General features: G+C 44.1%; 1 protein-coding gene across 1 annotated transcript; it reads left to right on the forward strand.

The window, feature by feature from the left end:
* Positions 1–223: 223 nt before the first annotated feature.
* Positions 224–14,427, forward strand: itgb2 (integrin, beta 2). The gene is made up of 16 exons (XM_058786033.1): positions 224–360; positions 1,403–1,460; positions 1,962–2,053; positions 2,784–2,976; positions 3,077–3,247; positions 3,350–3,591; positions 4,255–4,410; positions 9,715–9,810; positions 10,096–10,185; positions 10,289–10,423; positions 10,566–10,753; positions 11,175–11,407; positions 11,498–11,714; positions 12,538–12,743; positions 13,096–13,259; positions 13,386–14,427. Exons 2-16 carry the CDS (start codon positions 1,406–1,408, stop codon positions 13,452–13,454), a joined length of 2,307 nt encoding a protein of 768 aa, XP_058642016.1. The 5' UTR covers positions 224–360; positions 1,403–1,405; the 3' UTR covers positions 13,455–14,427.
* Positions 14,428–14,487: the final 60 nt, after the last annotated feature.

Consider the following 14,487-nt stretch of genomic DNA (forward strand, 5'->3'; position numbering starts at 1 on the left):
GTGGTCAAGAAAAAGTAAATAATGACAGTTTAAACATAAAAACATGCCTAACATCTTACTAAGGCGCTCAGTAACATTTCCCATTGTAGGAACTTTTATCCTAAACTTTAATTTAGTTTAAACTCTAGTTGAATATGTGGTTTTGATTTGCATCGCCTCATCTTCTTACCCTAACGCCCATATTTTCTCAGGACTTACATCATTTTACTTCCTCTCTGCTTTCCTGTCATGTGTGCAGCAGTTTGCTAACTTTCTTTCAGTTCTGAAGCAACTGTGTTCTGCTTGAGGAAACCAAAAAGCATCTCATAGCCATTTATGACGGCTGTATCTCTCTAGGGCGTAGAATATCGACAACATTAAGTAAGACCTGTTTAATACTTGATTTTGTGCATTTTGCGATTTCATGCATTACTAATTCTTTCTTGTCTTTTGTAGTTTTGATAACAGTAACTGTAGCTTTATGAACAGTTTCATAGTTTCTATCTGCTTAACCGTTAGTTCACTAATCCGCTCACATGGAGTATTATCAAGGATTAATCGAATATTAATATTGATTAACATTAATCAGTAAACTTTGGGATGACTGTACTATTTTCTCACTTCAAACAGTAAGAATAATTTTCTTATATAGAATTGTATAATTGGCAATATCGACTGCATTTACTAAATACATTAAGAACTCTGGCAGAACAAATAAGTAGGCTACATTATAACTAAAGGCAATATATTAAAGGAATACGTCAACATATATAAATATATATATATATATATTTAATTTAATTTTTTTTTAAACAAAAATAAAATGTTAATCAAAATGTCTGAGCTGCTTTTTATCATACAACAAAATGGATGGCGATTTATACAGTTAAAAAAATATCATAAAAGTAGTCTATATTTGTACAGTACACATGATATGTTTTGAGCTTGACTGTATAAATAAACATCCAAACAAAGTCATAAAACCAGCATTTATGTTCCTGTAACCATTTGACATTGCGAAAAGTGACATACAGCACCTAGCCTACATCTCGCTGTAGAGCCGACAATGTAAATATAGCTCTCTGTGTGGGAAACTAACCCATGTTTCATAGGCTGATGTGGTAAAACCATGATGAAACAATAAATATCAAGCTCATAGGCCATTTGACCGTCTATGGCAGTCACTTGTCTGAGATGTGTCACCCGCATCACACTTTCTTCTGCTAAAAGCATCATCCGCTTTTTTCAAGTTCACACTTTTCTGTTTGATGCCTTGCACAGTTGCTGCAAAACTGCACAGGTATAGGAAAGGTTTGCTTGCATTACTAAGCAGCAATGGCAAGCCCATTTCCTGTCATTTTCAATAGTTTAGGAAGCTGAAATATGAGGAACTTTGATAATAAAGAATGCTGTTTGACACTAGGAAATGCTTCAGGCAGTGTGTCTGAGGGGCCTTCTCCTGTTGTTGGTGGGAACACAGGGTACGTGCATTGCATACACCTTGTGCATATTATGTTCTTTACACTGTGTCCAAAACCTGAAAAATACTGCCTCTGCAGAGTTGGTAATAATCTCCTTTGCTGCCTATAATATCCTCCAATCCTGTGCATGCAGTTTGTTCAAAAAACAAAAATGACATCTGATGTTATAGTGGATTGGAAGCCAATCAGAAACCAGTTTAATTTGGACCCAGCTAAGCCTTGTTTGAAGAGTTTTGGCTCTGTTCCAAAATCTAGTGGTTCTAACTGAAATGGAACCTCATGAGTGACCGATTTGGCATAGAAAGAGAACATTTCAATATATATTCAAATACAACACACTAGGTTTTGGAACAAAGCCTGTGTCTCACAGATAAATGCATTTTGTATTTGTGTCTTTTAACTACATTAATCATAACAAATATCCAAGCAAATATCCAGAATGTTGAGTCATGCAAACAAAATAGACTGTTTCGAGACATAGCTTGTTTATGTGTGTTGCAGTCTACACTGAGGAGCAATGTTTAAAAGCATCAGTAAACACATGTGGAGACTGCATCAAGTCCGGGCCCGGCTGCGCCTGGTGTAAAGATTTGGTAAGTGCTTCTTAATGGCTCTATTGTTTATATCAGTAAAATCAATTTTCAGAGGTGGGGAACCTGTGAAACACCATTTAATTGGCCTTCAGAAAATATCTCACTGTCTGAACTCAGTCCATGCTATAAAGTAGTTTAGACCATTTCAATCCCTAGTCTCTCAGGTATCCAGAATTTCACATGCAGCATTAATTCTGGTCCACTCTGCAGCTTATTCTGACTAAGAATCATTCATTTAGGTGATATTTAAAGTGGCCAGTTTGTTTTGTACATGCTGTTTAGGTGCATGTTTTTTCAGAAAATATAACACTAGCGAGTAAAAAAAATCATAAATATGGAACAACAATTAAAAAGTAAAAACTGATGGTAATTTCATAGAAAAAAACAAAGTTATGCTCATAAATATCTTGTTTGCTACTTAAGTGCCTCAAACTCCAGCAATCAATACTGTTTCACAAGCGCTCATAATATCAACCAAGTACCTTTTAAATGCAATTTTATTGATTGAAAAAAAAAAAAAAAGAACTCTCAAAGTGTCATTGCTGTAAGACAATTTAATTGGAGCTTGCAAGTTTTACTATTCAGTGTCAACTATTTGATTTCTAACATTCCAGTGTCAAACTGGAATATCCATTGTTGGTTTGTTCAGCTTTTTCAAGTAAAGAAAAATGTAATGACTGGCACATCGCATCTCCTTCACATCATGCTCTCTGTCCTTTTTAAACCACAGAATTTCACCAAGACTGGGGAGCAGGAAGCAGCACGTTGTGACACAGCCACTTCGCTTAAAAATAAAGGATGTTCAACCACTGGCATAATATATCCTAAAAACGATTTTACAAAAAAATCAGACAAGCCCCTGGGTGCTGGTTTAAATCCAGTGCAAATCCAACCACAAGAAGTACAACTTGATCTTAGACCAGGTATGTTACATTCTTACAAATCTACTGTATAGCTCAATCAAATGTACGTTTGAGCCTGACTTTCAGAGAACAGAGGTGACTGAATATGTTGTTTCCTCAGGGTTGCCCCAAACTTTTCAGATACGTTTTAAAAGGGCAGAAGGCTATCCAGTAGATCTCTACTACCTAATGGATCTCTCATACTCCATGAAAGATGATTTGGAGAATGTGAAACAACTGGGAAATAATTTACTTACTGAGCTCACTAAAATCACTGGCAATGCCAGGATAGGTAAGAGTATTCAAATATATTAACATAAAAATATAATATTATTCCTATTTCAGAGTTCAAAGATTATGGCAGTGACTTCATGAACCAACTTTCCTGATGCAGGCTTTGGTTCGTTTGTTGACAAAACGCTTCTTCCATACACTGACACCAATGAAGCAAAGCTCCAACGGCCGTGCTCAGATAAAAATGAACCATGTCAACCAGCATTTGGCTTTCAGCATGTGCTTCCACTGACAAAAGATGGGAACAAGTTCAGAGAAATGGTAGCCAAGCAGCATATATCCGGAAACCTGGACCCCCCAGAGGGAAGCCTGGATGCCATCATGCAAGTCGCAGTCTGCATGGTGAGACTAAGATATGTTTCACACTACATGCATAAATTGCAGAAATTAAGTTTGGCAGCCATATTAACAGATTACATCAGCCATACTATAGCCACGTTTACATGGACACGTTTTGTTTCAATTTGAATGAAATCATTCCGAATGATGAAACTGAACATGTATGCTAAATAAAGTGATAATGTTGATGTGCGCATTTATATGTCACAAGCTTCCAATCGTATTTAATCTTTTGACATGCATACACTGCACGGATATGCAGAGTTTCCCATTGTTTTTACATTAAAAAAGCAGACTTAATATTTAGGCCTACTGTAGCTATTTTGGGTCCTAATTAGGAGACAACAAGAAGCTTTGTGCAATGATGCTTATATTAATCAAACAGTTAAAAAGGCTATTCCCGCGCCCAAAACAAGACGTCTGTAGATGAGAGTTAAAAGCAAGCACTTGTGGCACAACGTTATCCAGCACTACTTTAAATCGACACGACAGTCATTTATTATATTCAGCAACAACAACATAGGCTTGTTCCGTGTGTCATGCGTCATTACGCCATTTTTACGTAAATCTTTCAATTTCAGTTTTCAATCCAATCAAGTGTTTACATGCCCTATCAAACGGATTAGAAAAGGTTTATCCCACCCCTCTCATGTGTTACCCATGCAGAACGATATTGGTTGGGGAAACAGCACTCGTCTGCTGGTGCTGGCCACTGATGACGGCTTCCACATGGCAGGGGATGGAAAACTTGCTGCTATTCTGGAACCAAACAAAGAAACCTGTGAGCTGGTCAACAACAAGTATAGCAAGAGCAACCTCTGGGTATGATTTAATACTTTATATTCATATGTTATTTATCAGATGTTTTATATTAAAAACATTTGAGCTAAACTAGGAAAGTCAAATGTCAGGTATTGTTAACTAAAACTAAAACCATAAAAATGATTTTCAATCAATCAATCAATCAAACTTTATTTATAAAGCACCTTAAAAACACCGAAGTGGACCAAAGTGCTGTACAGAAGGCTCATACAAAGCATATAATACAATTAAAACAACATTTAAAAAAAAAAAAAAAAAAAATCAGTACTTTACAATAAAAGAAACATTAATTGTAATAATAATAATAATTTATATATATATATATATATATATATATATTGTAACGGGAGGAAGAATCACACGACACGGAGGATCAATAAATGCCCCGAAGGGTGCGTTTATTGTGCGTGTTTGTTCGTGCCGTCGTGCTCGTGAGTGAGATAATCGTGCTCCAGGATCCACTTGTGCTTTCGAGCTCTGCGTGGGTGAGGTTCTCGTGTCCGTGTCGTCCGAGTATGGTGGGCTGGCTGGAAGAAATACCTGACAGACCTGCGAAAGCTGACCAGATCCGGGAAAGTCCGTCGGCGTTGGCGTTGGCCGTCCCCGCCCGATGTTGCACGACGAAGTGGAAGTCCTGGAGCACCAGGAACCAGCGGGTGACTCGTGCGTTCGTCTCCTTGGCCCGTGCCATCCATTGTAGAGGGGCGTGATCGGTGAAGAGTGTAAACTTTCGGCCAAGGAGGTAATACCTGAGCTCCAGGACTGCCCACTTGACGGCCAACGCTTCTTTCTCCATGGCGGCATACCGTTGCTCCGTGGGGGTCAGCTTTCGGCTGATGTAGATCACCGGGTGTTCCTCACCGTCCTGCACCTGGGATAGGACGGCTCCCAACCCGGTGTCGGAGGCGTCCGTCTGCAACAGGAAGGGGCAGTTGAAGTCCGGGGCTCGGAGCACCGGCGCCGCGGTGAGAGCCTCCTTCACCTTCTTGAACGCCTCCTCTTCGGTGTGTCCCCAAACGACCTTCTCCGGCTGCCCCTTCCTGGTCAGGTCTGTCAGGGGTGCTGCTAAGGAGGAGAAGTTGGGGATGAAACACCGATAGTAACCCGCCAACCCCAAAAAGGCACGCACCTGGGTCTTGGAGGTGGGCCGTGGGGCCGAGAGAATCGCTACCACCTTCTTCTCCTGCGGTTTGATAAGCCCCCGTCCCACCTGGTAGCCCAGGTACTTGGCTTCATCGAGGGCGAGGTGGCATTTCCGGGGGTTGGCGGTTAGTCCGGCCCTGCGCAGCTCCAGAAGCACCCTCCGCAGCCGCTCCAGGTGGTCCTCCCAGGTCTCCGAATGGACTATGACGTCGTCCAGGTAGGCCGCGGCGTAGGGTTGATGGGGCCTCAGCAAGATGTCCATGAGCCTCTGGAAGGTGGCTGGGGCCCCATGCAGGCCGAAGGGGAGGACCCGATACTGCCAGTGCCCACTGGGGGTGGAAAAGGCGGTCTTCGGTCTTGCGTCATCCGACAGGGCACTTGCCAGTAGCCTTTGGTGAGGTCCAGGGTGGAAATATATCGGGCCCTCCCCAGCCGATCCAGGAGTTCGTCCACCCGCGGCATGGCGTACCCGTCAAATTCGGAGACCTTGTTTAGGCGGCGGAAGTCATTACAAAAGCGGAGGGTGCCATCCTGTTTTGGGACCATAACGATGGGGCTGGACCAGGGGCTGCGCGAGGGCTCGATTACCCCCAACTTCAGCATCTCCTGCACTTCCTCTTCAATGGCGTGTCGCCGAGCCTCTGGCACTCGATAGGGCCGCTGCCGGACGATGGTGCCTGGGGGTGTGCGGATGTCGTGCTGAAGGACGTGGGTCCGCCCGGGGAGTGGAGAGAACACGTCGGAGAATTGACCGACCAGGTGTTGCAGCTCCGTCTTCTGGGCAGCCGACAGGTGGGGGTTAATGTCTACAACCACGGGAGTGGTGGTGGCTAGGGCGGCCAGTTGGGTCCTCGTCCCGACCCACCGCTTCAGGAGATTCACGTAGTATAACTGCTCCTCTTTTCGTTTCCCGGGTTGGCGTACTCGATAGGTGACGGGCCCCACCTTTTCCGTCACCGTGAATGGCCCCTGCCACTTGGCTAGAAATTTGCAGGCTGCGGTCGGGACTAGGACCAGGACGAGGTCTCCAGGCTGAAACTCCCGTGGTTGGGCTGCCCGGTCATAGTGCCGTTGTTGGGCCTGTTGAGCCTTGATGAGGTGCTCCCGGACCGGTCGGCATGACCCTGTCGATCCGTTCCCTCATCTCACGGATGTGCTCGATCGTGGACCGATGGGCGGCCGGTTGCTGCTCCCAGGCTTCCTTGGCGACGTCGAGTAGACCGCGGGGTTGACGTCTGAACAGGAGTTCGAATGGGGTGAAACCGGACGATGCTTGGGGCACCTCTCTAATTCCAAAAAGGACATACGGAAGCATTCGATCCCAATCCCGTTTATCCTCCGCGGCCACCCGACGGAGCATCCGCTTCAAGGTTTGATTGAATCTTTCGACCAGCCCATCGGTCTGCGGGTGGTAGACTGAGGTGCGGAGCTGTTTAACCTGCAGGAGCCGACAGAGGTCGGCCATGGTCCGGGACATAAACGGGGTGCCTTGGTCGGTCAATATCTCCGCGGGGATGCCAACTCGACTACTCAGCAGGAAGAGTTCCTGGGCGATCGCCTTCGATGTTGCTTTCCGGAGGGGAATGGCTTCGGGGTAGCGAGTGGCATAGTCCACGATGACCAGGATGTGTTCATGGCCCCGGGCGGACTTCGGCAACGGCCCCACGAGATCCATGCCAATTCGCTCGAAGGGTACCTCTATGATGGGCAGGGGGATCAGCGGACTGGGGGGAGGAGTGCTGGGCGAGGTCTGTTGGCACGTGGGGCAAGCGCGGCAGAAGCGCCTCACCTCCGCATCTAGTCCGGGCCAGTGGAACCGATCCCGGATTCGTTGTATGGTGTTGTGGGCCCCTAGGTGCCCGGCCATGGGATGGGAGTGGGCGAGCTCTATTACTGTCTCCGTCTTGGTCCGCGGCACTACCAGCAATTGTTTCTCCTCCCCCCTTCGCGGTGCGACGCAGTAGAGCAGGCCATTTTTCACAATGAAGTGGGGGACCGGGTGGGGCGGTGGCTGCACTTCCTTTCCTTCGGTCACCCTCACTTGCGCCCAGCAATGCTTCAGCCGCTCGTCCCCGAGCTGTTCCTTCGCAAAGGTCCCACCTCCCTTAACCTGTTGAAAGATGTCATAAAAGAGGTTAGTGGTTTGGGAGGGGGACTCACCATCTCGGGGGCTGTCCGAGGCCAGCAGGGCGGCCCTCTGGCGGGGACGGCGGCTGAATCTCCGAGGGCGGCAGCTCCCGGCCGGGCTGGCAGGTTGGGCGGCGTCGGCGAGCAGGCGGTCAAACCCTGGCCAATTCCGTCCTAGGAGGACCGGGACGGGGAGGTCCGTTACCAAGCCCACTTCGACGGGCCAGGAGCCCGAGGCGGCGGTGATGTGGACCCGTCGTGCGGGGACCTGGCGCGTATCGCCATGCACGCAGGTGATGGGGAGCACGGCCCGGGTTCCTGGCTGCGGGGCCACCACTGACGATTGTAACAGGCTGACCGCACTGCCCGAGTCCAGCAGGGCCCGGTAGGGACGACCGTTGACCTTGACGTCGATCTTCGGGGCCGCCGGTGGGGCCTCGTGGTGGACGATGCAACCTGCCAGCCATGCCCGGCGTGGTGCGGTGGGCGGCTCCGTGGGCATCGGCTCGTCCTGGGGCTCGGGAGCCGCCGGCCTGCCTACTGGCCGAAAGGTACCCTCCAGCGAGCGTCGCTCCTGGTGCACCCTCCGGGGAATCGGTGGCGCTCGCTCCCCAGCCTCACGACGGTGGGCCGCCTCCGCCAACTCGATGGCCTCTACCAGATCTCCCATGGTGAACGGGTTCTGCATGCCGGCAGCCTGGCGGACGGGACGTGGGAGAGCCCGAAGGAGACGGTCTACAGCCACTCGCTCGACCACTTGGGCGGCGCTGGGGTCCCCTACCAGCAACCAATGACGGACGAGGCGAGACAAGTCAGCAGCCTGGGCGCGGGCTGGCAACCGGGGGGAGTATTCCCAGTCGTGTACCAATTGGGCCGCTGCGATGGGGGAAAGGCCCACCCGGGACAGGATTTCCTTCTTCACTTCTTCATATGATTCCCTCATCTCCGATGTCATTGAGAAATAGGCGCGCTGGGGTTCGCCGGTAAGCAACGGTGCCAGCGCGCGCGCCCACTCGTCCTGGGTCCAGCCTTCCTGGGTTGCCGTTGCCTCGAACATCAGGAGATAGCTCTCGACGTCATCGTGGGCCGTCATTTTTGGTAAAAGTGCCGGCGCTCTGACGCGGGGATCGGGCAGCGGAACCCGCTGGGCGGAGGCGGCTCGGAGGGCGGCGAGTTCCTGCTCCACCTCTCCTTGTCGGGCAGCCATGTGTTCGGTGATCTGCTGCTGACGGATGCTGACTTCCGTCAGGTGTTTCAGTAGATCTTCCATGGCTGGGGAGGAGTCGCCGCCTGAGGGAAAAACAGAAAAAAAAGACGAGATGTCAGGACGGGGAAAACAAAGGTTGCCGGTCGGTGATTCTTCCCGTTTATGCCCGCATTCTCCACCAGTGTAACGGGAGGAAGAATCACACGACACGGAGGATCAATAAATGCCCCGAAGGGTGCGTTTATTGTGCGTGTTTGTTCGTGCCGTCGTGCTCGTGAGTGAGATAATCGTGCTCCAGGATCCACTTGTGCTTTCGTGCTCTGCGTGGGTGAGGTTCTCGTGTCCGTGTCGTCCGAGTGCGGTGGGCTGGCCGGTCAGGAGTCGCTCTCTGTGGCAGAGGGAAAGGGCAGTCAGCGATGCAAGAACTGGAGTCATATCTCACTGTCCTCTGGTTCTGGCGTGCTTTTAAACGCTCCTTGATTAGTTCCAGGTGCGGCCGGCCAGCCCGTGCTAATGACGTGCAGGTGATTCTCCTCCGTTTCCAGGGCGATGCTGATGAGGTCCCGGGACACGCGTCACAATATATATATATATATATCATTCCAGCCAGTTGCCAAGGCAACATTTCTCATTTTTGTTTATTTTAAGTACTAAAATAACTACAATGAAAGAAAAATTGAATATCTTAAAGGCTCAAGGAATTTCTTAACATTTGTATGTCTCCAAAGTTGTACATATGCAAAAGGGTTTATGTATTAGATGCTATCAGTACCTTGATAACGCATCATGTGAAAATATCAAAATTATAATACAATCTATGTTTTCAGGACTACCCATCTGTTGGACAAATTGCTCGCAAGCTTGAGGAGAAAAACATACAACCCATTTTTGCAGTCACCAAAAAAATGGAAACTGTGTACACAGTAAGTAAAACATGCTTAGCTAAAATAAATTATCTATTTAAAGTTATGATTATCATAGGTTGAGTGCCCTGGAAAGTGTGAACAGGTGCTGTGATACTATAAAACATTGCCAGCGGCAGTTTGGCAGTGTCTGAGAAACCTGTGTGAAAGTCATTATTTTTGTAGTTATGATTGGTGTATAAATTACAACACTTCGCCTTTTGCTTCATTTCATTTACACACAATTCACATTAATATTCTTAGTAGTTGAAGTACTATGGTGTACCTGACATGTATCCTTAACAGGAGCTGAGCAAACTGATCCCTAAATCTGCAGTTGGAGTTCTCTCCGAAGACTCGAGCAACGTTGTCAAACTAATTGTGGATGCATACAACGTGAGTGCATGTGATTTCCACTTAGCACAAACCTTTTTTTAAGTAAAACCTTGTGATATTCTATGTTTAACACCCTTATTAATGTCCTGTGGGGTTGGAACAGAACTTGACCTCTGAAGTGATCATGGCTCATGAAGCTCTCCCAGATTTCATATCTGTGAAATACACATCAGACTGTGCAGGTGGAGAAAAACCCAGTGACAGGGGGAAATGTGATAATGTGAACATTGGTAAGGAGGTGAGTGAGATTAATTCAAATGATCATAAAGATCATCTACGCAAGTGCAGATGCAAATCTTGGTTTATCATTTTAGCAAATTTAGCAAAGGCAATATTATACGATTTTGTAAATAACCTTACTCTTACAATAATCCTTTCAGGTGATTTTTCATGTGACAGTAACAGTAGACAGATGCATTGCCAGTCAGAGCTTCCTCATCGGGCCATTGGGCTTTAGTGAAAAACTGAAGGTGAACGTGCGGACTCGATGCCAGTGTGAATGTGATGATTCCAGTGAACTTCATCCTCACTGTGGGGGAAATGGTAAAGTCGTCTGTGGCGGCTGCAGGTAACAGAAAAATATAATTATCTCTAATTGCTTTCTTTTTCATCCCAAATTCCCTAGGTCAATCTTATTTCATTTTTAAAAAACAAGAAATAATATTTTTCATCAAAATAATTTTTTTTTTTTTTTATCAATTTAGTCTCAATGGTGAATCTCATTAGATTTTAAATAATACATCATTCTTTTTGTCTTATTATTTCTTATTAATTATGTGTGTGTGTGTGTGTGTGTGTATACACACACACACACACAATTCATTATTCATGTGGAACAAGCAATCTATCAATATAATATAAAAAATAGATAGATGAGATAGTAAAATATAAAACACCTTATTTAATATGTATTTAACAATTCTTAAAATATTCTTGACCTATTTCAGGAGTAGATGTATGTGATATAAGCAATTTCCCCACGTCCACAGGTGTGAATCGGGTTTCTTAGGACAGCATTGTGAGTGCAAACTAGGCCAAAAGGACGAGGCGTCATTGAAAGCGCAGTGCCGGAAGGACAATGGGACCGAATGTGAAGGCAAAGGAGATTGTCTGTGTGGACGGTGTCAGTGCCATTCTACAGACGGTGGTGGCAATTTCTATGGCGAATTCTGTGACTGCGATGATGAACACTGTGAAAAATTTGACAATAAACAGTGTGCAGGTGATTTGAGTAGAAAAGTTCGTATTTGACATGCTTTGTAGTTTATCTTTAAAAATCAGTTCTAAAGTGTAATGTGGTTTTATTTTACAGGTCATGGCAAGTGCAAATGTGGTAAATGTGAGTGTCATCAGGGCTACGAGGGCACAGCGTGTCACTGCGCAAAATCCGATGAGGATTGCAAGATCGATGGAAGTGTTTGTCATAACCGTGGGAAATGTGTATGTAACCAGTGTGAATGCGAGAGAGGATACAAGGGACCCTACTGCAAAACGTGTCCTACTTGCCAACGTCCGTGTCAAGAGTCAGGGTAAGAAAACCTCAGAACAAGTCACCTTGTGCTCTACAAAGCTGCCATATTAATAACAATTATTAATACAACTAAATAGGCCCAATTAGAGGATTACTAACTACAACTATTAACTTACAGAAATCATGAGAATCAGTTCATAAGGACAGTTTACTAAGGAGCCGTTAAAAGCATTCCTGCAAGGCATTTCACATATTCTCAGTTATATAAATTGGGATATTTTGTAGTTTTATTATTAGATTTAATGGAAATGTAGACTATTTGTTACTTATCGTAATATATAAATAATATACATGAATGTAATAATCAAAAAATCAAAGTGTCTATTTACACAAATAGCCTGTTTTGTTGGCAGAGGCTATTTACACTAACTTCACCCATGAAAGTGTGGTTTCACATGACACATCAGAATAGAAAGGCATTTATTTTTAATAAAATCAAGGAAATAATCAAAAAGTATCAAATAAAGTGCCTCACGGTGGTGTTTATCAGTTAGGGTTACTGGTAGGTGTAGGAAGGGCTTTATTGTCCCAGTAAGGCGGCATCCATTTAATAATTTTAATAAAAATGATCATTTACACTCAATATGTTACAACTGCATACTGTTTTATAATGTACTACAATACTGAGGTGCAAATATCTGTCAGAAAATACTATTTTTACATAAAGTAAATAGAATATATCACTGATTGCACTTAGTTTAAATAGTATATCGCTAAGAAAATACCATTTTCACAAAATATATACATATAAAAATAAAATTGATAAGTTAAATGTTTTATATTTATTTAAAAATGACTAAAACATTCTTGACCTGCTGCAGGAATTGTGTTGAATGTTTTGCCTTTGGGACCGGTCCATTTGAGAAGAACTGCTCTGCAGCCTGTAGACATCTGCAACTTACGACGGTTGAAAAATTGCTCAAGAGCGACTGTCGAATTAAAGACAAAGAGGGCTGCTGGATGTCATTTACAATGACGGAACAGCTTGGATTTGACAAGTACTTTGTCAATGTTCTCAAAGACAGAGGTAGACCCAGACACAATATCTGCAATACTAAAACATGTACTAGTTACTTGGGTTCTGTCACTGTTCACCCTCATGTCATTCTGAACCCTGCTGTTATGAGAATTTCTGAATAATCTTTATTCTCTTTCTATACAACAATACTGTAGTATATAGTGACTAAAGGCTTCAAAAGTTGTCATAAGGACTTTTTTATGGTGATTTTCATCCTTTATGGAGCTAGGCAGCATAAATAACAGTATAGAGGTTTGCAACAACATGAGGGTGAGTAATTCATGCCAGAATGTTCTTTTTTGGACAAATGTTCCCGTTTTAAAAAGCATCAAGTTTTCTACCGTTACGTTTCTTGTGTTAGAATGTCCTGAGGGGCCAAATATAGCAGCCATCGTAGGAGGATCTCTGGCAGCTGTGGCGTTGATCGGTCTCCTGATCCTCCTCATCGTCAAGGGAGTTCTGTATGCAAGTGACCTTAGAGAATGGAAGAGATTTGAAAAAGACAGAAAACATGAAAAAACATCTGTAAGTTTGTTTTCTTTAACCAAAAAAAAAACCCTACCCTTCATATTCAGTCAGTCTGCCTAGAACTGTTCAGTATTCATGCTTGATGTTTTATTAAGCAGATTATGTTTTCTTCTCCTTCTACAGGGTACCAACCCGTTATTCCAGAATGCTACTACCACAGTTCAAAACCCAACATTTTCTGGAGATTCGTGAGAAAACTTGTAGGTGCTGAACGCGTGAAGCACAGAGAGGATGTGTATTAATGAATCTAAGGGTCTGATGCATGATCATTCAATAAAATAAAATAGCTTTAACTTTCGTTAATGTTCAGTGAGATCTTTAGGAACTTTAGAGAGGCATGAATGTTTGCAAATTCTTTGACATTTATACATTGCTTTTGTATTTTAAATGTTTAGCGTCATTAAGTGATGTTTTATTAACAAATTTCGGGAGGAGCATGCGCAGATAATTAACACAGCCACGGGGGAACGCTCTGGGTCCAGGCTAACTGCCGAGCTCGGACCCCTCTCCCCAGACAGCACGCCAAATACGTATAACCTTTACTCAGTTTATTATAAGTAAGTGTGAACTCGTGAAATGTATTTAACAGTTTAACATTAAAAAGGCTTTTTTATGTTTTGTGTAATGTATAAAGACTGGTCACAATAGTTTTATTTTTGTATACACAAAAATATATACAGAGAAATCTAATTTTTTACTTGTTGAGCTTTGATGACAATGAAATTTAGCCATTTAATTAGTGCAAACTGTCTCATAGGGAAGTCGTCTATAAATAAATGCGTCATTCACATGTCTGGAGTAAATTTTTTTGCTGTAAAGATTTCTGCCTCTGAAGTTGTGCATTTGTAAATGTGTTTGTTTTTGCAGCTTTCAGTTTCGATGTCTGTCCAGATGCAAATATCTGAAAACTGAGATTATTATGTAATGCCCCTGTGTTGCATTCCACAGATTCCTCATCATGAAACATGAGTACTGAACATATACATTGGCTTTCCACATTATTAAGATAATAGACTTGTAACCTGAACATTTGCTTAAAGCTTTGCATTGTAACCTGCCTTTTGGACTTTCAATATTCATAACATCCGACATAGGTTATAGAATATGTGTGTTTGAGGGCTCTGTAAATGTCTTAAATATAAATAAAGTTGGAATTACAACTGTACTTTCCAGGAACTGCCTTGTGATTTTATTAATTGTGGCTATGCATTTAGTTGTTGAATGG

The sequence above is a fragment of the Onychostoma macrolepis genome, chromosome 09 (assembly GCF_012432095.1).
Source record: "Onychostoma macrolepis isolate SWU-2019 chromosome 09, ASM1243209v1, whole genome shotgun sequence".
In the NCBI taxonomy this organism is placed as follows: domain Eukaryota; kingdom Metazoa; phylum Chordata; class Actinopteri; order Cypriniformes; family Cyprinidae; genus Onychostoma; species Onychostoma macrolepis.